The following is a 27568-nucleotide window of genomic DNA, read 5'->3' as shown; positions in this document are numbered from 1 at the left end:
CAGAGCTGAGACCCTCTGCCTTGACTTCTAATGCACTTATAGAGGGAAGGCTTGTCCAGGAGCAGCCCAAGGTTGTCAGTATGTGGGAGAAAAACACCTGGAAACCCTCATCTGCGATAACATGTTCCCGTATCAACTCAGTTGCGGAGCAGAGGCTCTGTGACTTGTGGGTTACTTATGAGCGGTGGGTACGGTGAAATAATTGCATCTGTGATCGTAGCCTTCAGGAGGCAGGGGGATTACTACAAATTTGAGTCTAAACTAGGTTACATGGTGGTATCAGAGGTGACTCTGGGCTACCAGAGAGATCCTTTCTCAAACCGGAAACAAACAAAAAAGCTCCAAATGAGGGGGTGGTATTAATGAGCAGAGTCGTCTTCATCTAATTTTAGCTGGAGGCTGTAACTGCTGCACTCAGAGAAATGTTCAAGTTTTGGTGTCTTTCTAAGATACACAGATCTGGGGGCTGGGGAGAGGCTTAGCCAGTAAACGGTTTAAAAGCACGAGGACCCGAGTTTTGATTCCCAGAACTCATAGGAGAGAAAGCCAGGGCTGATGAAAGGTGCTGAGGAGGCAGAAACAGGAGAATTCCAGGGGCTCCCCCAACCAGCTTGGTGGACTTGGTGAGTTTCAGGCCAGAGACATTGTCTCAAGAGGAGACAATGTCATCAGAGAGTCCAACACACTATTGTACCTGAACACATATATACAAAATAGACTCAGACCCCACCAGTCCACCCACCCACCTTTTCTTCTCATTCAAAAGGTTCTTACTACATTTCTTGAGCTGTCCTGGAACTCATGATGTAGCCCAGCTTCACCCTGAACTTCAGATTCTCCTGACCCAGCCTCCTGAACACTGTGTCTACAGATGTTCACCACCACATCTGGCAGTACAGATCGATGTCTAATGGGACGGAAGATTGTCAGGGCCCAGGGGATGTTCTGATGAAATATTAAACGTGAGCCCCCAGGTCAGCTTTCACTCTCTGAATGTGTACCAGCTCCCTGATTGGAGAATTAAACTTCCCGCCTGAGTTTACATGGCAGCCAGAGGCCAGCAGTCCTTGCACTACCATGGAGACACACAGGACTGAGCTCTAACCAGCGACCACTTCTTTAATGGGTCTCCTAGGCAATGAATGACACTGACTTACTGAAGAGAGACAAGACCCAGCTCTCCTGGGGTCATGGCACTTCCAGTTTCCTTAAGCATTAGCACTTCTGGCTTGTCACTTCTTCAAAGATTTCTTAAATTGGTTTACTTATTTGTGCATGTGTGTGTGCACATGTGTGTGTGCACATGTGAGTGTGCATGCAGAGGCAGACTTGTGGAGGTCAGAGGATAACATATGAGAGGCAATTTTCTCTGCCCACTGACGGTTCAAGGGATGAAACTTGAGTCTCAGGCTGGAGTGACAGGTGCTTTTGTGCCCTGGGTCATCTGTCCGGCCCTTATTGCTTCTATTACACAATCATCACAGATACCTCTGGGACATGTGACAGGAAGCAAAATGGCTGATGGAGGGGAGTGGTATCAAATCCACATCTCAGAATTTAAAATGTCGTGAGGGTAAGCTATTCAGAGAAAGAGTTAGAAATGACTTGTTTCTGATTTCTCTAGGGGCTGACACCAGTTTTAGATTCTGGGCATCATTGTTGCTATGGTAACAGTGGTATTCAGGGTATAAATTATAGGGTTATTTTATTGCTTTTAAAGTATTTATTTGCTGAGTTTGGTTACATAAGCCTACAACCACACACCTGCAGTCGCAGGACTCAGGAAGCTGAGGCAGGAGGATTTCATGCTCATGGCCAAGGTCAGGTATAACACAATATAACACAAGTTCTTGTTTCAGAACACAGCAAAAGAAAACGGAAACCAAAAATAACCTCCTCCAAAACAGCGCACACACATGCACCGCACACACATGCACACACACTCACACCCACACTCACACCCACACGCACACATACCCAGGCACCAACACACACACACTCACACACACTTGCACACACACGTGCACACACATCCACATGCACACACATGCACACACACATACTCACACACACGCATACATGTGCACGCACACACTCACACACACACACGCACACACACACACACCTCATACACACACTCACACACACTTCATGCTGTCTTAGATGGTGGTTTCCTTTTTTTTCTTTTTTGATTCCTTTATATTGCTACAATAATTGACACTTTCTGAAAACACATGCAGATGATTTCTGAGCACTGGTGGGTCTCTCTTCTGCCCCTGAAGCATGGCAGAGCTATCTTCCTTGGGTCAGAGCCTACCCACTGACGTTAATTATCCCAGTGGCCGCATATTGTCTTCTGTTTGCGCAGAACCTGAGGGAACTGTATTGGTAGGGCTGGATGTCTTGTGTGAGTGAAGGAGGGGCTCTCATTTAACTCTGAGAGCTGCCCCAGGCCCTTTGGAAAACCCTGCCACAGCCTTGGTGGAGCCCAGCAGGTCTGGAACCGGTTGGAGGAGGCTCTGAAGTTCTGAAGAACTGCTTTGTCTTGTTCTTGTCTATTCTGGGATTAGGGGGACAGCATTTTCTGGAAGTCATCATCAGAGAGACATTCTCTGGGCCGTGTCACTTTGGCTATATAGTCTGCATCATGGCTGAGTGGTTTCTTGTTACTCAGTTTCCTTACAGCCACCTCCGGCGCTTGCCCCTGCATCTCCCCTTCAGATTGTTCAGTGTATGGACCTCAGCTGTGGTTTACTTCTTTCTGTGTGAGTTCTGAGAACACCTTCCGCTCTATAACTCACAGGCTCTGCAGCAGGTAAGAATGGGTTTTATTCTGTGGTCCAGATGCGTAGATAAGGAGCTGAGAGCTTTGGCACATAAGCCTTCCAACATCGCCATTTCTGTGACCTGCTGGTGTCTGAGGAGTGGAGTGCTGGCCTTCGTGGCTTTGAGGGATTCTGAATTCTTTCACCTAACAACTGAATGGTGTTGGCAGGTGCGAGTGTCAGCCAGAGGAGCAAAGAGTCAGAATACAAAGCAGTCTGGAACCTCAGGGTGGGCTGTCAACAGGCAGGCCGAGGGTCTCTGCCGCAGCTGTCCACCAGCAGTGTTTTCTCTAGGAAGAAGCCTCAGCTATGTCTCAGGCCCTTCCATGGATTAGGTCTGCCTGGGAGCGTTTCCTTGCCCGATGGTATCCCAACGGTGGGAACCAGTCATCTCTCGGCTGGTTCGTCAGAGGCAGTGAGCACCTGTGGGTTGATTTAGGAGAGACTAAGGCTGGTAAACTGATCTATGCAGGTCTGCTAAGCCTGCTTAGGGAAGACTGAGTTACATAAAGCTTGAGGCCATGCTCTAACCAGGCTTGTAGGGAACCGCAGGAAGGAAAATGTTCCACCTCTAACGTAACTGAGGTTGTTGAAAAAGGTCTCCGTGAAGATTTGCGGGAAGCCACCAGTTAGGTCCCTGTCTCATAACAAAACAATCAGGCATTGTACAGGCCACAGGGCAGGATGGCGGGTTTGGTCTCCCTGGAAGCGCTGACTGACTCTGCACATGAAGCTCCCTGGTAGGATTCTGATCTCACTGGCTCATGAGAGGCTTGCACACTGTGCTGGTGCTGTGGTGGATCGGGAGGAAGAGAAGACCCAAACCGCTAAGATATGAAATGAGTGAGGGAGATTCCCAGCCATGTCCTCTGTGACGATCAATACATAAGCCGCTGCCCAAGTGAGGGTCTGCCCTCTACATCTCCCCACCTGGTCTTGTCTCCAAGATGTGACAGCTGAACCTTGACAGGCACAGTGCCTGATTCTGACTTTTCCTTTGGTCCTGTGGTTTATCTGAGGATGCTAGAGGATCTGAGCTCGTAGATGATTGGCAAGTGAGACCTCCTGTGGCCCAGCCTTGCTTCAAACCTACCCTCCCCGTGCCTCTGCCTCCTGAGTGCTGGGGCTAGAGGTTTGCATGTCACACTCAGCCATTGTGGATGAATTGTTGGAGGAAAGTCTTTAGTGTGCATCTCTGGTATTCCAGGGTCAGTCAAAGGGATGCATGCTGGTTCAGGGGCAGTGTGTCCCATGGTCCTTGATACTGTGTTCCAGATTGCCTTCCAAAAATTTACAAGTTTTATTCCTCTCAAAGTAACGGGAACTGATGTGGCTGGTTCCTGTCCTCCGTAAGGCACCTTGGTCTCTGTATTTTTCAGTGTTAACTGATTGGTGGGTGTTACCATGATATAAAACCCATGTCTATTTTTGTTATGGGTTTTTGGGGTACCGAGGGTGGGATCTGTGTGCTAAGTAAGTGCTCCACACTGAGCTACACCCCTGGTGTTATGTTGTTGGAGTTCACCAAAAGACCCTCACTCACAAAGACCACAGAGATCGAGATCACTGCAAACCACAAGAGGGTTTTTTTTTTTTTATCCAACTCGTTGTCTACCCCACCCCACCCCCAGCACGAAGGCAAAAGGAGAGACCCCGAACAAAGAACACACTTTTTATACCTTGTAAGGGGTAGATTTAGGCAACAAGGCTAGCTGGCTTATTCTAATTGGTGTAGCAAGTAACCCTTCCAGGCATTGGTTGGTTTGCATAGGGTGACTACCTTTGGCCTTGCCCCTCACTCTGGCTGCCCTTGTGGTTTTTCTCAGCATTGTTTAGTCGGCCAGCTTCCTTATCTGGCTCTGCACTTGGCCTGCTAGTACAGTTTGGAAAGTCCCTTCAGAGGGGGAAGGGGGCTGGGTGGTCTTGAATTTATTTTGGATTCTACAATGTCTTGGTCTTGAATTTAGCAATTCTCTTTCGTAATCATCAGTCCTTAGAAGACCACAGGCTTGTGAGGGAAGCTGATCACAGTCATGTATTCCAGAGCCAGGAAGTGAGGCTGCCATTCATCTAATCTTGTTGCTGTTTTCCACTGTAACCTAACTGTCTTCAATCCAGCTGCCTGTGCCCTTCATACACCTGTCTGACTGTCTGTTACAGTCGGTGAAGACGAGAAACTTTCGAAAATGGATGGACATATATTTCAAACTAATATTTGGATTCTCTAGATACCCTCTCATCCTGTCATGGTTTTTCTTGGCTGAGCTTTTAGATATCAAGTCAGAACTGCTGCTTAAATCGTGGAATATGATAATACGTACGGTGAAAGTCAGTGTCTAAAGCATGTTTTCCTCACTTACAGGTAAAGGGCTGCTAGAGAGACAGAGCCTTGCTCTTAGGGTTTCTAGTCACAGGAGCCCAGGGACAAAACTCACAGCTCCCGGACCTGTCAACTCTCTTGTAATGGAGTTTCCAAGGAAACGCAGAGGAAGTGATTCCGAGCCACTCCAGTAAGTGCATGCTGTTCTAACTCCATGAAAATTTTCCATCGATCAGAAAAAGGGAACTATGCTTATGTCATTATTTCTGAGTCTGTGGCAGCATGGCAGCAGGTCACCGCCCACTGCTGACCTTTCCTTCTAGTGTTGGTGACGATGCACACCTGGGAGGGTTGGCTAGAATCTGAAGGTGATGTTGGTGCATAATCAATACACAGTGCTCATGGTCACAGCTAACTCCCTTCCGTCCTCGTCAGACTACTCTACCAGGAGCAAACTATCCATGCGTGTTTGCCTTAAAAAACAAAACCAAAAACGTTCTGCCCTCACTGGCCACTCAGCTCATCAGTTTCGGGCCAACCAGGCCTTGGTGATCTGTGATCAGTTTAGTCGTATAAAACTCTTGATTCTATGTTTGCTAAGCCAGCTCGATGATAAAGAGAATGGCCAGTCTGTGGTTCCTTGTTGTTTGTTTGTGTTTGTGTTGCTGGAAATAAACCCAGGATCTCAAGTATGCTAGGCAAGATTTGTGTTTCTGAGCCACACCCCAGCTCCCTTCATCCTGAGTTATCAGTTCATTCCTACTAGGATTTTGGGGTTTCATTTTTTTTGTATTTTATGGATTTTTGGTTTTTGTCATGTTTTGAGACATAATTTCAGTATGTAAGTATGCCTACACTGGAACTCACTTCGTATCACTATGTAGCTCAGGCTGGCCTAGAACACCATACATTCAGGGTGGGTCTTCCTTCCTAGGTTAAGCCTCTCTAGGAATACCCTCTTAGAAATGCCCAGAGGTGCATCTCCTAGATGACAGTAAATGTCATCAAGGTGAAGATGGAGATTCACCATCCCTGGGGTGACCAGAGACCTCCTTTCTTCCAGGTCAGAATTCATGACAGACACAACGGTGGAAAGTCTTCCCCAGAATCCCTTTGCCTCTCTTCTTTCAACAAGAACAGGAGTAGCGGCGCCCAGTGGCATCAGGTAAGTCTCCCTGCTGGTCTCCCTGCCATGGAAGCGGCTGCTCCTCAGAGTTTCGCCCTGGCCCAGTTCTCCTCTGCTCCCACCGTTTTATGTGATTTCTCAGACTGTAGTTCTTGCCAAATCCTGGATGTCTGTGATATCTCACCCAGGGTGAGAAAAGCAGTCCAAGGACGTATGAGCATTTTTGTGCCCGTAGCCCCAGATTTTTTTTAATACTTGTAAAGAAGATCACATGAGAATGGCCACTTTCCTGTGGTCCTATTGGCTTTGGGTAGATAGTTGATCCTCTCAAAGAGATGGTGACCAGATCCTGTGGTATGTACTCATCCGACATTTATCCAGAATCTACTATGAAGGGCTAGAGAGATGTCTCAGCAGTTAAGATCACTTGATCTTGCAGAGGACCCGAGTCTGGATTCCAGCACCTATAGACTACAACTGCCTGCAACTCCAGCTCTAAGGAAGCTGCCTCTTCTGGCTTCCATGGCAACCCCCTCAAACACACACAAGCATAGGCACACACATATGTGCACACACACACACACACTCATGCACACACACAGAGGGAAAGAAATAACAAAATCAATCTTTAAAAAAAAATGTATGTATCTAGAGTGTAGGCCTCCATATCTGTGCACCGTGTGTGCGTGTGTGTGTGTGTGTGTGTGTGTGTGTGTGTGTGTGTGTAAAGTGCCCACAGAGGCCAAAAGAGGGTGTCAGGCCCCGTGAAACTGGAGTTACTGGCAGTTGTGAGTCATCTGTGAGTATAGGAACAGAACCCAGGTCTTCTATAAGAACAATAATGCTTTTAAGCCATGAGCCATTTCTTTAGCTTTCAATTATCAATCAATCAATCAATAAAAGCACCTACTGTGTGACACCTGATAGAGGAAGACACACTGTGTTTCAAATAGAGAGCGGTATCCTTTGGGTGAGGATTGTTGAGTGGTAATTCCGGAAGCGTGGGTAGCACAGAACAAAAAGGAAGCTGATTTAAAGGCTGCGGGAGCCATGCATGGCCCCAGAGTGAGGCTGATGGTGGCTGGAGACGGGGAGACATATGTGGAATATCATAAAAACCAGACTCTACTGAGCTTTGTGACAGTTAGACACTTTGAAGAAAAGAAGAGGGAGGGTTGAGAAAGAATATCTGTGCCCTGACATCCAAGGTCCACCACACAGGGGGAGGGGCAGGTGGGGGAGGGGGGTTGCAGGGAATGCATTTAGTTTAGAATTATTTTAGTTGAAGATTTCTTGGGAGGCATTTGGGGGCAGGACTGCTTCCACAGACTGAAGGAGGAATTATGACAGACGTCTTCATAGTTCACAGCCAGAGAGCCGTGGGGAGCCATAGGCAGGGGTGCATTGTCAGAGTGGAGAGCTAGACACTAAGCAGGGGGTCATGGTGACACCAATATTTAAGGCCAAGGGAAGCTGACAAATTGTCTAAGGCACTGAGCCGAGCAAGGAGAACCAAGGAGGCTGAAGACGGGGTGGAATCACAGAAGCCAAGAGTAATGGAAGACCTCCAAGCCAATGCAGTGCTCAGAGGGCAAAGGTCCCGTCAGCTCGATAACCCAAATTCAAGCCTTAGAACACATGACAAGTGCAAAGACACCCAACTCCACAGAGCTGTTGCCTGAACTCCATCTGCATGCTGTGGTGTGCACCCCCCAATGATGATGTTGATGATGGTGGTGGTGATGATGATGGTGATGATGATAAATAGTAGCAGTAGTAAATGAAATACAAATTGTAAAATACTTTCTAGGTTGGTGGGCAGAGTGTGGACTTAATCATTGGTCTGCTGCTTTTGAGACAGGGTTTAGTTGCGTAGACCAGGCTGGCCTCAAACTTGCAGTGGTTTTCCTGCATTGATCTCCAAGTGCCAGGCCTGCAGGCTTGAGCCACCATGATCTTAAACATGGAGTGCTGGCTCCAGGGGAGACTGTGTGCTTTCTGGGAGCTAGCTGGAGACTTGAGGTCAAAGGTCACAGCAACAATAATGCTTGCATTAGCACAGGCGTTGTTCAGAGTAGGGCTCAACCACTTTCTAGACATAATCAGGAGCTGGATGAGAATGGAGCATGTGACAGCATGTGCGTGTAACAGCTGTGCACATACCAAGTCAGCTTCAACTAGAAGAGGCTGCCTGCTCTTGCACAGGAGGGAGGAAGGAAGCCAGGGCCTCAGAACACAGGTGTCTCAGCTTAGGAAGGTCACGGTCAAAGGCATTGATTGGATATGGTGGAGGGAAGATGGCTTTGCAAGCACTTTTCCCAGCAGCTCTGGCTTCTCGCTTAAAATGCATCTGGGAGGAAGAGCGTCCCGAGTGTGGTGAGCTGGATCCGTACCCCCACATGGCTCTGAATGGTGGGGTGAACAAGCCAAGGAGGTCCTTCCTTCCTTCCTTCCTTGCTCCCTCCCTCCCTTTCTTCCTTCCAGGGAAGCTCACAGCCATATGGAAAAGCGTCGGAGAGACAAGATGAACCATCTGATTCAGAAACTGTCATCTATGATCCCTCCACACATCGCCAAGGCCCACAAACTGGACAAGCTCAGTGTCTTGAGGAGGGCAGTGCAGTACTTGAGGTCTCTGAGAGGTAAGACAGAACGACGGCTGCTCCAGACCAGGCATTGACTCTGCACCAGGATGCTCTGGTTGGTCCTGGCCGTGAAGATTTGGTACAAACATGTCTGTCCATCTTACCCACACACATGCTGAGTGGTGACCTTGTTTTCATGTAAGAAGGTAGGGTGTCAGACATCAGAAATCCCTGCACCCCAAGGGGGAGGCAGGCAGATTAGGAGCTCAGGGCCAGCCTGGGCTACGTGAGACCTTGTTTCAAAGCAAACAAACAAATGTATAAAAATGGAGTGCACACTGGCTGACTCATGTCCTATTTAGAGATCTCAGTCTGTGAAACTAAACATGGAGCAAGAACTTCAGAGATGAGGTTGTTGTGCGGACACCTGCAGCAACTTGACTGGGCTGGGGCTGACACAGAGCAGAGCAGAGCAGAGCGGAGCAGAGCTGGATGGACGTCCTTTCAGAGTGCTTGGAGATCTGGTTTTCATGAGTCTGTTGGTTGGGAAATACCAGTCTCTATCCACTCCTGAGGGTTGGGCAAGTTGCTTGTGTTTCCCTTGAGTCTTTAGCGATGAAAACTCTCAGACTTCTTCGAGGTCATTTGGTACCATCCCAGAGATTAACCAAGTACCTTCACATTAGCCTTGTCCCAGGGGGAGGAGAATCGAAGCCGAGATTCAGTTGGCTAATCCTGTCTCATGCGTCTCAGTCGGTAGAGTGCTTGCTTAGTGTGCATGAAGCTCTGGGTTGCACCCTTGGCACTACATAAACTGTGGTGGCGCACACCTGTAATCTGAGCATTTGCAAAGTGGATATCATGGGTTTACATAGTGAGTTCAAGGCCAGCCCAGGATATAGAAGGCCCTATTTCACAAAAAGAAGAAGAGGAAGAAAGGAAGGAGGGGAGGGGGAATGAATGGCCGCTAAAGTCCCAAGACATTGTAAATGTCACCTCAAGTCATTGTAACAACAGCAGCAGGGCACGGCCAGTGTTCCTCAGCAATTACTAAATTTCTTTCTCTGTATTTTCAATAACTTAGGCCTGTTTGTTTTTAGGCACGACAGAGCTTTACTTAGGAGAAAACTCCAAACCTTCATTTATTCAGGATAAGGAACTCAGCCACTTAATCCTCAAGGTAAGTGGTTGTAGCTGGATTTGGATGGGGGCAGGTTTTCTTGAGTCCACCCTGCTGTAGACATCAGAGAGTCTGTGTCTCACATCTCTTTAACTTAGGAAGACAAGGAGCTAATGCCATATTAGTTGGGGAGAACACACACTTCCTATAAGGAAGAGCAGTAGACTTGTCCACAACAGACCCCTTATGCCTGGAAACACTCCTCTCACACCAAGGATCAGCCATGGCTGCCCCCATCTCAGAGCCACCCACCTGGAGTCCAGTTCCTGGGGATCTTTCATCTGAAGATTAGGGATGAGGCATTTGGAGATCTTCTGTCTTGGCCTAGTCCCTCTCGGGCAGGGCTTTGCAGACTCCACAGGAGAGAATTTGATTCACAGTCTTGCTAGGTGTTATGACATCTTACTAACTACAATATGCATGCATATTTTTGTTCAGTTTTCCTTCACATTAAAAAAAAGTTACTTTTTTAACTTGGTCTTTAAGATTTATTTTTCATTCATGTGTGTATTTGTGTGTCTGTGTGTGTGTGTGTGGGCATGGGATGCCCTCAAAGGGCAGAGGTTCTCTTGGGGCAGGGTTACAGGCAGTTCGAATCACCCGATGTGGGTGTTGGAAACCAAAATCTGGTCCTCTGAAAGAACAGCAAGTGCTCTTAGCCGAACTGTATCTCCCGGTTCCAGGACAGTTCATTTAAAACGTTTTATTATGCTGGTTTGTCAGGGGAGGGGAATGCATGTCGCAGTGTGTGTGTGTGTGTGTGTGTGTGTGTGTGTGTGTGTGTGTGTGTATGTGTAGATAAGAGAACAACCTGTGGGAGTGGGTTCTCTCTTCCCATCATATAGCTCTGAGGATTCAAACTCAGGTCATCAGGCTTGGCAGCAAGCACCCTTACCCATTGAGCCATCTTGCTGGCCCCGGACAGTGAACTCTGTGGATACAAAGCAATCTTTAGGTTGGATAATCATTCAAAGTGCTTTGGAAGCCCAGCCGCTGTCATGGAGGCTTTTTCCACTAGCCACTCCTGTTACCCAGCTCTCCCCATCTGCCTAACTCTTCTCCTGGTTGTTGCATGCAAGCATGCATCAGAACACTAGGCATACAACTCAGTTGGCAGAGTCCCTGCCTACCATGCACACAGCCCTGCGTCTGAGCCTCAGCTCTGCACACACCACGTGTGGTTAGTCCTTGCACTTGGGTGGTGCAGACAGGGATCAGGAGTTCAACGTTGTCCTCAACTACAGAGCAACTTTGAGCCCAGCCTGAACCCCAAGAGACTATTTCAAAGGAGAGAGAACACTGCCCTGTAGCATACCATGCTGGGCCCTGTCCAGCTGTACACTTTTCTGTGCACGTGGCTTACCCAGGGTGATTAGCTGGCTGAGAAATATAGAAATAGAAAATATATTTGAATATTTAAAAATTTATTATTAACATATGACATCATAGCTCAAAAAGCATAGAAAGGGTTTCTCTCAAAAATGTCCGGTCTGGAGACATGGCCTGCAGGTTAAGAGCACTGGCTTTTCTTCCAGATGAGCCAGGTTTGATCCCTAGCACCCACATGTGGCTTACAACTATCTTTAGCTCGAGTTCCAGGGGATCTGAGGTGCCCTTCTGCTTCCATGGCCACCAAATATGTACGTGGTGCACAGACTTACATGTGCACACACACATGCCTATGCACATGCACACACACACACGCACACACATACACACACAATGTTTAACCCTTCCTCTCCTGCTTTGCTCAGCACGCCCATAGCAGCAGCTGCAAGTGACATGTTTTGAGAACTTTACAGGGTTTCTCTGTGTATCAAAGTGGGCTTTGGCAAAGGTAGTTTTATTTTAAGATGTTATCATACAAAGTAATGGACTTGATTGTAACATTGTCACATACATATATTTATATGTTGTCCATTTAGCCTCCCCTCTCGCACCCTGAGAGAGGTACTCATGTACTTTCATGTCACAATATCCAGCTACATCTTTTTCTCCATTCACCTGCCTCCCAATCCTGTCTCTTCTCTCCTGGGCTCTTTCTACTTCCATGACCTCTACACACATGGTAAAGTAGTTTGATAAGAAGAGATATCTCAACTAAATAAGCTATAGCTAAAATTTTCATGTCAAAACCTTTACACTAGAATTCAATTTGACGTTCTTTATAGACTGTATGAAAACTTTTGACTGAAATCTGCCAGCTCTCTAATGGTTCTGAGTTTTAGTGCCACAGTAATTCTCTTGAAAGCTGAGTGAGAATGAGAGAAATTACTCAGTCTTGGCTTTGTTTTAATCCTAGGCAGCAGAAGGCTTCCTGTTTGTGGTTGGATGCGAAAGAGGGAGAATTTTTTACGTTTCTAAGTCTGTCTCCAAAACACTGCATTATGATCAGGTATCAAACTGCTGTTTTTCATGTAGTACTGGTCTCTTTTTAACAAATTTTACTTTGAAGCTGGGTCTAGTCCCTCCTCTTTGCCACTACATTAGAGCTTGGAGAGAGATGGATGGTGGTGGGGAAAGTGGATTCTGATGACCATCACTGGTGTCTCCATCAGACATTGAGGGGTGATGTCATGTGACCATCGCTGGTGTCTCCATCAGACACTGAGGGGTGATGTCATGTGACCATCACTGGTGTCTCCATCAGACACTGAGGGGCGATGTCATGTGACCATCACTGGAGTCTCCATCAGGCACTGAGGGGCGATGTCATGTGACCATCACTGGTGTCTCCATCAGACATTGGGGGTGATGTCATGTGACCATCGCTGGTGTCTCCATCAGACACTGAGGGGTGATGTCATGTGACCATCATTGGCGTCTCCATCAGACATTGAAAGGCAATGTCATCTTCTGGACTCTAGCTTTGTCCAGTATCACAAGCAGTCCCTGCAGTCAGGATATAATGACCAAATAAGATGACATACTTGAGTCTCTGAAAAGTGTGGGTCCCTTCCAGTAGCCCCATTATTGCTCATTATTAAGTTATGTTCATCGAATAATAGCTTTGATCCAACTGCTGGCAACACACTCAAGCCACACAGTTCATGTAACGAGCCTGCTAACTATCTCCTCATGTTAACCTCCATTTGCTTCAGGGAGCTACTGGGAAGCTTGTCCCCAAAGCAGTCCCACAGAGCACATGTGTGTGTGGCTGTGTGTGGCTGAAGAACCCAGGTGGAGCACAGCTTTGATGGGGAGTGCCTCCCTCTGGCTTCTACTGCGTTGTTTTAGGGTTAGCAGGTAAAAGGACAGAGGACAAAAGGAGAAGTCTGAGCCTCTGTGAGGGAGACTGGAGACCAAAGAACCCAAAGCTGAAGACAGCTAGGTGTAAGAATAGATGATCCGGGGCTGGTGAGATGGCTCAGTGGGTAAGAGCACCCGACTGCTCTTCCGAAGGTCCAGAGTTCAAATCCCAGCAACCACATGGTGGCTCACAACCATCCGTAACAAGATCTGATGCCCTCTTCTGGAGTGTCTGAAGACAGCTACAGTGTACTTACATATAATAAATAAATAAATCTTTAAAAAAAAAAAAAAAAAAAGAATAGATGATCCATCCTCTAATTGGAACATATCACACATATATACATACATGTATGTATACACATACATGCACATGTGTACACATAATTGTTTATATATACATGTGTACACACATGCTGTACACACATGCATACACATGTGTACACATAATTGTTTATATATACATGTGTGCACACATGCATACATACATGTGTACACATAATTGTTTATATATACATGTGTGCACCCATGCTGTACACACATGCATACACACATGTGCACACACATAAGAAACTAATAATTCAAAGTAGCCTTCAATTCCATATTAGTGATACTGGGTACTGACTGCGTATCTGTGGCCATTGGTGACACTCCCTGTCTGCTCTGCATGATGTTGGGTCCAATGGTTGCAAACCATTGTAACTATACAGTTCTTGGCTTTCCAGAGTCAGAAACCTAACACTGCTGTGTGAGTTCTCCACATGAACATATATGAACAGAGCACACAGTCTTCTGATACGAAAGGTGGATTGCTGGTGTTTTTAATATGAGCAGTATAGCTGGCTGATCCACCTATTCTGTCTCCTGTAGAATATCTACTGCTGACCAAGGCGAGAGAGGGTAGACTAAGGTCTCAACTTCCATGTTTGCCCTTCTGGTCCCACACAGGTCCCACATTGGACACTTTGTTTTATTTGAGATAATTTACCAATTCCTGTAAGCTGTGTATAAGCCTGCTGAAGTGGACATCCTGAATTCCAGGATTTTTGGGAAATGATAGTCATGTCAGCTCCTGTATCCACCAAACCCTGTATTTCAACACTACTTGCAGTTTTAATTTTGGTCTCTGAATGTTAACCATTGTTTGCCAGAACACATGCTCTCCAGTGCTCCCAAATCCCCTTCTTTCTACTGGAGTGGTATCTTAGTCAGGGTTTCTATTCCTGCACAAGCATCATGACCAAGAAGCAAGTTGGGGAGGAAAGGGTTTATTCAGCTTACACTTCCATACTGCTGTTCATCATCAAGGAAGTCAGGACTGGAAGCAGGTCAGGAAGCAGGAGCTGATGCAGAGGCCATGGAGGGATGGTACTTACTGGCTTGTTTCCCCTGGCTTGCTCAGCCTGCTGTCTTATAGAACCCAAGACTACCAGCCCAGAGATGGTCCCACCCATCTTTTCCCCGTTGATCACTAATTGACAAAATGCCTTACAGTTGGATCTCATGGAGGCATTTCCTCAACTGAAGCTCCTTTCTCTGTGATAACTCCAGCTGTGTCAAGTTGACACAAAAGTAGCCAGTAGAAGTGGCTTTGCCCTTAATGTAGGGAAGCAGTAGCAGCTGAGCAGTCCTATCCCCTGCATTAATTTGCCTCTGTCTGTCTGTCTGTCTCTCTCCTTTACATAAGTCATACTTTTCATCTCTTCTTTGAAATCCCTGTCTATAACACCTGGACACAATGAATCTTTGGGACGTTAATCTACTTCTTCCCAAGACCAGCCCTGCTGTCCCGGAACACCAGTGGATATTTTGTAACATTGAATTCTGAGGGATAGAGTAAGAGGTGTATCTGTGGCCAGATCCAGAACAGGACAGCCTTCAGCAGTGTGTATGAGGTAACCAATACTTAGCTGTGGTTTTTCTGCCTGTTTTCTCCTGGCTGACCAGAGGGAAACAAACGGCTCATAACTTTTGCTGTAGAGCCTCGAACTGGCAGGCCCCCTATTTGATTTCCAGACTGTAAGAGATTACCTCGGACATTTCTCTTGGGCCTGCACTGCACTGGTCCAATGGCATCCCTTGCCACATCTACAAACCCCAGAAAGCCTAGGTATTCTTTCCAAGAACCCACTGGCTGTGGGTCTATGTTTAGCCTTGCTGCTGGGGTGTGTGACAAAGCACGGGCTGACAAAGCACAGGCTCACTAGGCTACATTCCAGCTTCGACATCTTTGGTGTCACATGACTCAGGGGAGGAGGAATGCAGCCTAAGGTGAGGACCTCAGCCCCTGTCTTTCTGGGTGAGAAACAGCACAGGCTGAGGCCAAGGCTGTGGTTCCCAAACTCCCAGAAACCCAGATGCCACTAGGAACTGAGAGGAATCAGAACCAGGGCTGGAGGGCTGATGATGAGCCCTGGGCTGGAAGAGGGGGAATCAGGCTTAGCTCAGGGGTGAGTGTCTGGAGTGCAGCAGGGCCTTCTGCAGGAGACTTAGGTGGCATAGCTCTACAGTGAAGAGAGACAGTCCTTGCTTGTTTAAGCTGTTTATTCACGGTGGAAAATGGATCCATACAACGTATTCAGGGTGGACCAGAGATTAAATACCTTTTGCAGGAGGGAATGTCTGGGAAGGGAAGCTTATTGGCTAAACCCTTGGGGTGGGTCCATCTAGAAACCTCATTAGCATGGAGAACTCTGGCCTCTGTGCTCTGTGACTAGTTGTCACGATCCTACGTGGGGTGGCATGGTCACGTGCTCCAGAACAGGCAGCAGGTCAGAAGCAAATTCAAACACCTACTGTTCTCAGGTATGAGAACTGCCCCTGAATCTCCTTGACCTTCCCAATTTGTGACACAGTTCCACTTGCCCCACCATTGGCTACTTTATTGAGTTCTTACATCTACCTCCCTTCTCCACCCCAATTCCTTCCAACCCCCAAGACGAGGTAGTGAGAAAGAAGGTGAGAGGGGAAAGGGAGCAGAGACCTCGTTAGACTTCTTCTTCCTGCTGCTGCTTAGGGGCATCGAGGTCCTGGGCGCGGGGGGGGGGGGGATCTAATCTTCATTGTCATGATATCTCTAGCCAGCAAACAGCAAAAGCAATCAGCAAACAGCAAAACCAGCAGCAGGGACCAGCAGCCACTGCAGATTCTCAGGGCTCCGGCCTTTTTATACCCTCTCAAGAGTCCCCAGAATTCCAAGTGCAAAAATCTTCAGCTGGCAGGATCACACCCCTGCCAGAGCATGAGACAAAACATAGCTGCTGTGGGCAATCTGTAGCAGCCCCATATCCACACTTGAGATTAAAGCAAAAACATATACATATAAGATAACTGTTTTTTTTTTTTAAGATTTATTTATTATATGTAAGTACACTGTAGCTGTCTTCAGACACTCCAGAAGAGGACGCCAGATCTCATTACGGATGGTTGTGAGCCACCATGTGGTTGCTGGGATTTGAACTCAGGACCTTCGGAAGAGCAGTCAGTGCTCTTAACCACTGAGCCATCTCTCCAGCCCCCAATAACTTTTTTTTTTTAAGCAACCAAAATTCTCACTTTATACATGGATTGAGTTTAGAGAGAAGAGCAATGAATTTTATGTGAGACATGCCCAGTGTTGGAAGTTGTGGAGTAGGAAGGGACCAAATGTTGGGTTTGCATTTTCTTCACATGTTGAGTCGTGATGTGGCAGATGTTCTAGGCTTCATTTTCTACTATGATGTAATCCCTCCCCTTATATTAAAGGTTATAGATTTTATGGTCTGTGAGATGTTCAGTCAACACAGTGTTTGCAGTGTTAACATGAGAATCTGAGTTCGAATCTCAACCACCCAAGTAGCTGGGTATGGCCCAGCACCAAAGAGGCAGAGACAGGATGATCCTGGGGCTCTCTGGATGGCCATTCTAGCCTTATCAGTGAATTCCAGGTTCAGTGCTTGCACATACACACACACACACACACACACACACACACACACACAGAGAGAGAGAGAGAGAAGACAGAAAGAGGGGGATGGACACATGTAGACATGCATGCACACATACATATGCAGAAAATGGTGAAATTTAAATCCTAATGCCTTAGAAATGATCCTAAGTTGAGAGCTATCAAGTAAGCTTGCAGAGTAACAAGATTTAAAAGAAAATCAGGAATTGCTGTTTTTATACAGCTTATATGGATTTTTTTAGATTTCATTTTATATGTATGAATATTTTGTCTGCTTGTATGTCTGTGTACCACAAAAGCCAGAGGAGTGTATTACATTTTTTTTTTTTTTTTTGGACTAGAGTATTGAAAGCCGTGAGCTGCCCTGAGTCTTCTAAAAGAGCAGCAAGCCCCCTCAGAATGCATTTTTGTTTGTATTTACAAACAGAACCCTGAGTTGATGTCATGTGGTGCAATGTATTAATATTTGAGTTTAAGAAAAATCCACCTTTGGGGGCTGGAGATGTAGCTCAGAGGCAGAGAACTTTCCTGGCAGGCTTCGGGCCCTGGGTTTGATCCTCAGCACTGGTGGGAGGTGGAGAAGGATGGGAGAATCAATCTTTAACAAGGAAAAGGTATTTGTCTTATGTGTGTGAAGGAATGCCCAGAAGTGTTGTAACCGATACTGACTGTGTGTCTGTCGTCTAAACAGGCTAGCTTGATGGGACAGAATTTGTTTGACTTCTTACACCCAAAAGATGTCGCCAAAGTGAAGGAACAGCTTTCTTGTGATGGTTCACCAAGAGAAAAACCTATAGGCACCAAAAGTGAGGTCTTCCTTCTGTCTTTGTATTGGCTTCTTTTCTGTTGTGATGATAAACTACCACGGCAAAAGCAACCTATGGAACAAAGGGCTGCTTTTTAAGCTTACTCTTTCAGAGAGATACAGCCTATCACTGTGGGGAAGAGATACCGTGGAAGCAGGGACAGGGAGCTGGCTAATTACAAGTTTATCCACATATAGGAATTAGAAGGAGACAGGGAGGGAGGGAGGGAGGGGGGAGGGAGGGAGGGAGGGAGAAAGGAAAATTCCTTTACCCTACAGACATATACACTAAATGTATTCATATGAAGATAACCGTGCGGGAATATATGATTGCTTATAGTTTCAATCTAAATAGAACTTTTGTAAGACAATATTACTTGAGACAAAAAAGTTGCTGGGGATTTCTTCTCTTCTGTATATGACCCAGATTTCCCTGGTATGAAAGATCTTGTATAATTGGGCTTAGGAAGTATACATATTCATTGCCCAGAGATACTTGACATATGAAAATGTTTAGTGCCAAATGACTACTATGATATAGAAACAGCGGTAAGAGATGACTCTACTTAAGAGCAGTTGCAGCGCTTGCAGATGATGATCCAGGCTCTGTACCCAGCACACACACAGTCTTGCCTGGAACTCCAGCTCCAGAGAGGGTCTGATGCCCTTTCCTGGCCTCTACAGGCACACACAGGCATGTGCTCGGTGCACAGACATTCACTTGGATGAACACAACACACATAAAATAAACATAGTTTTTAAAAGTTAAAGAAATAATGATCTAGCCAGTTTTTAATTTTGGTTTGAGACAGGTTTTACTATGTAGCCTTTGCTGGTTTGTAGCTCCTTGTGTAGACCAGGCTGGCCTTGAACTCACTCCCTGAAGGAAGTCTTAAGATAAATTGCAAGTGTTTTAAATTGTTGAGTGTGGTAATCCGTGCCTGCAACTCCAACACTCTAAAGTTTGAGGCCCCCAGACCTACACTCTCTCCTCAAAAACAAAACACTGCCAAGCAAACACAAACTGAATATATCTGAATGTGATGAAACACTAGAAGGGACTGGAGCGCTAACAACGCTTACTGTTGTCCCTCAAGACCCGAGCTGGTTCTCAGAACCCACATCGGGCCAGTCGTAACCGTGACGCTTGAGCATGCACACAAGCAGGCGCGCGCATGAGCATGTGCAAAGATGAATCTCCTTTTTAAGAGAATTAGAGAAAGGGACGGGGAGGATTGTAAGCATGTCTGTGATTATTCTGTTCTCGTTCCTGCTGCTGTGAAAGCCTCTCAGGTTTACAGTCACCCCCACACTGGGCGACCATGCGTGCATTCTGGCTCCAGACGATCTTTCTTCTTTAGAATGAAGAGCTGTTCCATCCCTGTCAAAGAAGAGCACCCATGCTCGTCCTGCTCAAAGAAGAAAGGTGAGACTCCTGGGAGAGCCGGTGATTCGGAGCCTGGTGCAAAACGCAAGGTCCTAAGTAGTTTCTGTCCAGGAAAAAGTAAGTTTCATAGTCACGGCAAGAAATAGGATTCAAAGCGTCTAAGTAAGATTGTTTCTAAACTGAAATTATTTACACTGGCTCCCCACCAGGTGCACATCCTGTTGTGCTACTGAACCTGTAGGGAAGAGAACTTTAAGTTAGATTTGGGGCTAGACGTGATGTAGGCCTTAAAGCGTAGTTAGCACTCAAGTAACAGAGGCAGGTAAGATTTCTGTGAATTCAAGCCCAGCAGGGCTATGTCGAAATACCCTATCTCAAAGATAAAATAGTAAAATAAAAACTCAGACAACAACAAAGTTCAATCTCTTTTTAAAAAAGTTTTTGCTTGTTTGTTTGTCTTTTTATTTTGTGTTTTGTTTTTGTTTTGAGACAGGGTCTCACTTTGTAGCTTTACCCAGGAACTCACTGTGTAGACCAGGCTAGCCTCAAATGCACACAGATCCATCTACCTCCGCCTCCTGAGTGCTGGGATTAAAGGTGCATGCTACTATGTCCAACCCTAAAATAATTTTTTATCTTGCTTTTTAAGTGTGTGTGTGTGCCCACACAAGTGAGACCATTGCCAGTTGAGGCCATCAGATTCCCTGGAGCTGAAACTCCAGGTCAGCTGTGGGCTGCCTGATGCACGTGCTGAGAACTGAACCGAGCTCCTCTGACAGAGCACAGGCACTCCTAACTACTGAACCACCACTCCAGACTCCTGCTTGCTTCTTTTTGAGACAGAGTCTTACTATGTAGTCCAGTAGGGCGGGGATGCAGTATGTATGGCCATATATGTCTATAAATCATCATCGTAACTAACAGTAAGAGATTTGCAAGTTTCTTCATAATAGTCAGATGTAGTGTTATAGGCCTGTAATCACTTAGGAGGCTGAGGTAATAGTATCAGGGATTAGAGGATAGCCTGGTATACATAGGGAGCTGGTTAGAGGCTAGCCTGGGCTTCAGAATACATTTGTCTTGAAAAGAAAAAAAGAAAAGGAAAGGAAAAAGTGGAGAAAGAGGGAGAAGAAAGGAAAAAGGAAGAAGGGGAGGAGGAAGGGAGAGGAAGAGGAGGGAGGAAGAAGAAGAAGAAGGAGAAATATCAGCATCCACAGTGACCTAAGTGTATTGCTATGATTTTTCGTTAGACCGTAGAAAATTCCACACTGTCCATTGCACTGGATACTTGAGAAGCTGGCCTCTGAATGTTGTTGGCATGGAGAAAGAGACGGGCGGTGGGAAGGACAGCGGTCCTCTTACCTGCCTTGTGGCTATGGGACGGTTGCATCCATACATTGTCCCTCAGAAGAGTGGCAAGATCAACGTGAGACCGGCTGAGTTCATAACTCGCTTCGCAATGAACGGGAAATTCGTCTATGTTGACCAAAGGTAAACACTCCATGTTTCACTACCCAGAGGCCACTGGGGCAGCTGAAGCACAGCTTCGAAGCTCGCTGCAGTTTTCTCCTAACTAGGGCTTGAGAAGAGGAAGTATAATTTAAGTGAAATACGGAGATGGTGATGTTGGTGATTTTGGTAGAACTAGAGGGTAAACTTGGGAAAGTGTTTCCTAGCAGTGGTGTTGAGTCTGCCCTGCTCCATGGCTGCAGTGATGGTGGTACTGGTGGTACCCTGTACAGGCATCAGCAGGACATCATGGGGCCTCACCTGGGGTCCTGCTTGCAGTCTAGCTGTGGATGGGGAGGACCAAGGCAGCCCGTAGGAGCCCAGGCTAGCTCTTTCTCCAGACGGCTTTCCTGCAACCCCACCTGTGCTGGACCTGCAGTGTTCTGGGAGGCATCACCGTCAGCAACTGCCATGATGTTTTTCTATTTCAAAACCAGAGCAACGGCAATTTTAGGATACCTGCCTCAGGAACTTTTGGGAACTTCATGTTATGAATATTTTCATCAGGATGACCACAGTAGTTTGACTGACAAGCACAAAGCAGGTAGGTAATCCATTGAATGAGGTGCTTTTCGGGTAATTTAAAAATGACTTCAGCCAGGTGTGATGGATTACACTAAAAAAATCTCAGTATCTGGGAGGTGGCTTAGGGGATTAGGACTTCTAGGCTAACTTGGGCTACATAGCAAACTTCTGTCTAAATAAAGAAAGAAATGATTATACCATCAACTCTGAATTCCTTATGAAATCCAAAATTAATTCTCAAGGCCCTGGTCTGGCTTTGGTGGTGTCTGGGTTTCAGCATAGCCCCCTGGCTGGCCCGGAACCCGCAGGCACCCTCTCCATCCTCTGGGGGTGGAGTTACAGGCATGAGCCACCACTCCCAGCATGAAGGCTTTGGTTGTATAGGCTATTCCGCTAACTGCGGCTTTCCTGTGAAGTTCTGCAGAGTAAGGAGAAAATACTTACAGACTCGTACAAATTCAGAGTGAAGGATGGTGCCTTCGTGACTCTGAAGAGCGAGTGGTTCAGCTTCACAAACCCTTGGACCAAAGAGCTGGAGTACATTGTGTCTGTCAACAAATTGGTTTTGTGAGTAGTTTTCTGTGCTCTTAAGACCTTTGATCTAATTTCAAATGAGTATCTCTGCTTCTCTCTCTCTCTCTCTCCAGGGTTTCTCTGTATAGCCTTGGCTGTCCTGGAATTCACTTTCTAGACCAGGCTGGCCTAGAACTCAGAAATCTGCCTGTCTCTGCCTCCCAAGTGCTGGATTAAAGGCATATGCCACCACCGCCCAGCTCTGCTTCTCTTAAGACACTGTCTTAGTTAGGGTCTTTCTGCTGTGAACAGATACCATGACCAAGGCAACTCTTTTTTTGGGGGGGGGGGCTTTTTTGGGCTTTTTCGAGACAGGGTTTCTCTGAATAGCCCTGGCTGTCCTGGAATTCACTCTGGAGACCAGGCTGGCCTCAAACTCAGAAATCCTCCTGTCTCTGCCTCCCAAGTGCTGGGATTAAAGGTGTGCGCCACCACCGCCCAGCCCAAGAAAACTCTTATAAGGGCAATATCTAATTGTGGCTGGCTTACAGGTTCTGAGATTCAGTCCATTATCATTGAGGCAGCAACACAGCAGCATCCAGGCAGGCATAGTGCAGGAGGAGCTGAGAGTTCTACATCTTCATCTGAAGGCTGCTAGCAGAATACTGGCTTCCAGGCAGCTATGAGTGAGGTCTTAAAGCCCACACCCACGGTGACACACCTACTCCAACAAGGCCACACCTTCTCTAACAGGGCCACATCATCTGATAGTGCCACTCCCTGGGCCAAGCATATTAAACCATCACGAACACCTTTAACACTGCTTGGTTCTCTGTCTATATGACAGTTCCGTCTCTCAGGGGAGGGGGCACAGATGCCAGATCTATGTGGGCTTCTCCCATATCCATCCCCAGATCAATGTCTGCATTAGTTACAGCCCCTGATACAACATAAAGTCATGGAAATGGTTGTTGTTCCAGCTCATTTAGGAATAACAAGAGGGGAAAAAAAACCTCTGTGTTTGGGGGAGGTACAGGGTTTCCTCACAGTGTGCAGCTGGTGACCCCACAGAGCAGAACCCGAGGCTGCAGCAGCCAGCGGTCTGAGAACTTCCTTTTCTCTCCATAGATGTTAGTTGTTCAGATTAAGCTGACCATTGGCCTTCTGTAATCTACCACGTCGTGCTTGGTAAACATCTGGTGGCAAGGGTAGGCATTGTTATGCATACCTGTGTTCTTGGCACTCGGGAGGAAGAGGCAGGCGGATGAGAAATCCAAGGTCATTTTTGGCTACCTAGGGAGTTTGAGGCCAGCCTAGATTGCGTGAGACCTTGTCTCAGAGGAAAAAAACAAACAAACAAAAAAACAGAAAGAAAGAGAGAAAGGAAGGAAGGAAGGAAGAAAGGAAGGAGAGGAAGAGAAGGATGGAGGAGGAAGAAGAGGAGAGGAGAAGGTAGGTGGGATGTAGCTCAGTGGTAGAGTACTTGCTTAAAGTGTACATGACCCTTGGTTCAGTCCCCAGGAAGGAAGGCCGGGCACATGCTAAGGACTAAAGGCAGGCAGTTCTCTGAGTTTGAGGTAAACTTGGACTGTGTAACATGTTCCAGGATAGCCAGGAGAGACCTTGTCTTGAAACAAAAATAAAACAAAAAAGAAACAGTGTGGTTTTTTTGTGCCTCTTTGCCACAAGAAACTGTACCCAGCACAGCCAAGAGAGCAGAAATGTGCCAGTGTCCTCGGGGAAGCTCTCCTCTAGCCTGGTGCTCACTGCCCGATCATCCTGGCCTGAGCTTTGTTGCCCTGCTAAGTTTTTAAGTAGGTGTAAGGTTTTGTCAAACCAACTCCATTTGCTTGTCTTATGCTCAGTGTACACAGTACTAGGAGGCCTGTACCTCCCATGTTCCGTCTGCCATTCCGATGCAGCTGTGGACCTTTTGTACTAGGTGAACCGTCACTGTGGGAATGAGACCACTGGGGCATTTGCCACAGATCCTGATCTTAGCTGACGTGAACAATAAAATACAAATGAGTGGAAATTTGGCAAATCAAATACTTGGAGCCAATGTGGATGCATTAATAGATGCCCTGCCCCTCAGGGAGTGTCATGTGCTTTTCTGACCTCCAGGGGGCGCAGTGAGACCAGACTATCTTTGCTTCAGTGCGGCAGCAGCCAGTCCTCGGAAGGTAAGACAGAGTTTCAGATCAGGCGTGGTAACTCAGATGCATCATCCGGTAAGGATTCCATGAAGACGTGCTTTTCTGTCTAAGAATGGAGAAACTTTCCAGGGAAAGTTAGAAAACATTTTGACTGGACAGGTCTGTGCACTGGGCTATAGAAGGAGATAGGGGCAGGAGAGGTGGCTCAGAAAGTCCGGGCCCTTGTTGTATACAGGTACTGATCTGAGTTTAATCTCCAAAACATACATGAAGGTAGAAAGAAAGGACTGACATCACAGTGTGTCTTCATACACAAATCACACATACATATATCATACACACTCATACCATGTATGCATATATATATATGTGTGTGTATATATATGTATGATGTAGGTATATATATATATATATACCATACACATACATCATACATATACGTATCATACACATACACACATCATATACACACATCATACACACATATCATATACCCATACACACATATACATCATACACCTCAAAACATATATACATCATACATACATATACACACATATCAAAACACATATATATCATACACATACACATCAAAACATGCATACACACCAACACACGTACACACATACATCATACACATGTAAACAAAAACACATATATAAACATAAACACACATAGACATGCATATACACACATGTATCATACATGCAAACATATACATATACACATACATGTATGCATCACATATATACAATATCTTACATGCACATTCACTAAAAACTAAGGGCCTGTGAGGTGGCTCAGCAGATAAAGGTATTTGCCTCTAAACTGACTAACAAGTTGGGAAAGGACAGACTCCCACACATGGTCCTTTGACCTCCAAGTGTATGCTGTAGCATGCATGCGGCCACATACATTCTTCACACACACAATAATGAACAAGAGACCAAGTTCAGAAGTCACATAGACCCCATAGGAAACTTCCAGGAGCAGAAGTCCCCTTGAGGTGCCAGAGCACCTGGTTCATGTCTCCACCTTTAGTGTAACATGGTACTACACACAAGTCGCTGCTCACCTGACTGGTTCCCGACTGGACAGAGTTTCTTGTAATCAGACTGGTGGTGTCACATGGTCTCCCTCTAGCCTTATCCATGGTGTTCATGGCTTACCACTAGATAAATGAAAGACTGTCACGAAGGGCCTATTTTTCCATCTCAGATTTTTTTTTAACCACAGGGATATGCTCATGTTTTATATACAAAATGTATTTTTTTAAGTATCTGAATATGGTGGGGACATATGCATGTAATCCCAGCACTTAGGAGATAGAGTCAGGAAGATCAGGAGTGAGAGGCCGGCCTCAGCCACTTGAGACACTATCTAAACAAAACAAAGCAAAAATTAGGACGTAGAAACAGGCAGATCTCTGAGTTTGAGACCAGCCTGGTCTACAGAGTTCCTGGACAGCCAGGACTACACAGAGAAACTCTGTTTTGAGACAACAAAAAGTAAAAATGGGTAGACAAACAAACACACATCTGGGGCTGAAAAGACGGCTCAGAGGTTCAGAGCACTGGCTGCTTTGGAAGGACCTGAGTTTGATTCTCTACATATCTCGGCTCACAGCTGCCTGGAACTCTGGGTGATTCCATGCCCTTTTCTGACTTTTATGGGCAGTGTATGCATTTGATGCACCTCCATATATACAAGCAAACACTCATACACATAAAACAGAATAAACATAAACAAACAACACAAAAGGAGCAATGAAATATGAAGAAGTGGTGTTTCCGTGGCTTCGCTGTAAGGGTCAGAAGGGAAAAGACCATGCTGAAGGCCATGGGTCACTGCTGTGCCTTTGTGACTCTGCGCACATCTGTGATCGCCGCTCACAGCATCTCAAACATTGGGAATTGCAGAATAAAAGGTCGCATGTTTTCTGTTACCTTAAGGTGTAGGTCATCTATTTCTTTTCAGGAGAAAATTAGGGAATTATCTGAATAGAAAGAAAGCCACTAGCTAGGGCTGTGCACTCTAGCGCCCTTCCCTGAGTTTTCTCTTGTGCTGTTGCCTAGACTCATTTAGACAATCCTGCATCAATGTGCCCGGCGTATCCACGGGGACCGTCCTTGGTGCTGGGAGTATTGGAACAGATATTGCAAATGAGGTTCTGAGTTTACAGAGGTAAAGATGTTTTACTGCAAATATTCTCGTGTAAATGGCTGCTGTAATTAAACCAGTACATAGGTCAGTCATTCTCCTACTTGTGTGTGTGTGTGTGTGTGCGTGTGCATGTGTGTATGGGTGTGCATGTGTGTATGCGTGTGCATGTGTGCACACGTGTGTGTGTGTGTGTGTGTGTGTAAGTGTACCAGCATGCAGTAGGGCAGGACAGCGTAGCTGGTGTGGTGTGTGCCTATAAGTGGCTTGCTTGTAGGGACAGAGGCATCAGATCCCCTGGAGCTAGAGTTGCCAGCGGTTGGGAGCCACCCAGACAAGGACTTTTATAATCTCATTTTGGACAAGTTATTTCAAAACATCATATGAAATCCAGAATTCAGGAAGAAAAAAATCGATAAATTTAATTGCATAAAAAGTTCAAAATTGATGCATAAACTACACAGTTAAAATAAATGAATATATACCAGAAAGTGTGTGCATTGTATGTGTGTGGCAATGCATCCACAGCTTGCATATGTTTGTGTCAGTGCATGAACAACATTCATGTGTGTGTCGGTGCATGCACAGAATGCATGTGTGTGGGGGGGGTAAGTGCACACCACTGCATGTGTGTGTGGAGTGTTTTCAGCGCTTCGGGGTCAAAAATAAGTCTGAGATGTAAGAAGTCAACTGGTCTCAAGTACTGAATACGGAGTATTTAGTCTGCGGTTCTTTGCTGTTGTTTATCAGTGACTTATGATACCTTCAGAGGAGAAAGACTCCTTCTAAAATCCTGTCTGAGTAATAAATATCGCTTGTCTCCCTTCTCAGATTACACTCTTCATCCCCGGAAGATGCAAACCCTTCAGAAGAAGTGAGCGATGACCACAGTGTAAACGGTGGGAGCGCCTATGGGCCTGTGAGTGAAGTAAATGTTCATTGTCATTGTGTCAGGACCATTCTATGAAGATACATGGACCTTTCTGCTGACTCGGTCATCTTAAGGGACAGTATAGGTCAGTGGTTACAGGAGACACGGTTAGAGGCTTACAAAAGGGCTCCAGGGTGTGTGTGGCTCACATACCTAGTCTTTGTAATGTTGGGTTCAGAATTTAAACTCTGCCTCAGTGTCCTCACTTGTAAGGCAGGTATGATGATAACATACCGTGGATTAGGCGATGGAGATAGGGTGCCATGTAGCCCAGGCTGGCCCAAAACTCGCTGTGTAGCTGAGGATTACCTTAAACTAATTTTCCCACCTCTACCTTCCAAGTGCCAGGAT

At 46.2% G+C, this 27568-nt stretch overlaps 1 protein-coding gene across 2 annotated transcripts in view; it reads left to right on the top strand.

Annotated features, from left to right (window-relative positions):
• Positions 1-27568, top strand: part of Bmal2 (basic helix-loop-helix ARNT like 2) — a 36723-nt gene that overhangs the window by 3997 nt on the left and 5158 nt on the right. The window contains exons 2-14 of one of the 2 annotated variants that reach the window (XM_021165161.3): positions 5188-5335; positions 6209-6310; positions 8756-8913; positions 9957-10036; positions 12339-12431; positions 17923-18037; positions 19322-19462; positions 20674-20914; positions 21370-21476; positions 21874-22024; positions 24095-24153; positions 26202-26310; positions 27118-27205. In XM_021165161.3, the coding sequence (XP_021020820.1) occupies positions 5289-5335; positions 6209-6310; positions 8756-8913; positions 9957-10036; positions 12339-12431; positions 17923-18037; positions 19322-19462; positions 20674-20914; positions 21370-21476; positions 21874-22024; positions 24095-24153; positions 26202-26310; positions 27118-27205 (1491 nt within the window). In that variant the 5' untranslated portion in view covers positions 5188-5288. Of the gene's footprint in view, positions 1-5187; positions 5336-6208; positions 6311-8755; positions 8914-9956; positions 10037-12338; positions 12432-17922; positions 18038-19321; positions 19463-20673; positions 20915-21369; positions 21477-21873; positions 22025-24094; positions 24154-26201; positions 26311-27117; positions 27206-27568 lie in introns of those variants that run through there. The other variant, XM_029478285.2, reaches the window with a different exon arrangement.

Source organism: Mus caroli, unplaced genomic scaffold (assembly GCF_978045245.1).
Source record: "Mus caroli unplaced genomic scaffold, Mus_caroli_1 scaffold_7, whole genome shotgun sequence".
Lineage (NCBI taxonomy): Eukaryota > Metazoa > Chordata > Mammalia > Rodentia > Muridae > Mus > Mus caroli.
The sequence above is the reverse complement of the archived record's forward strand: the minus strand, read 5'-3'. Positions and strand labels throughout refer to the sequence as shown.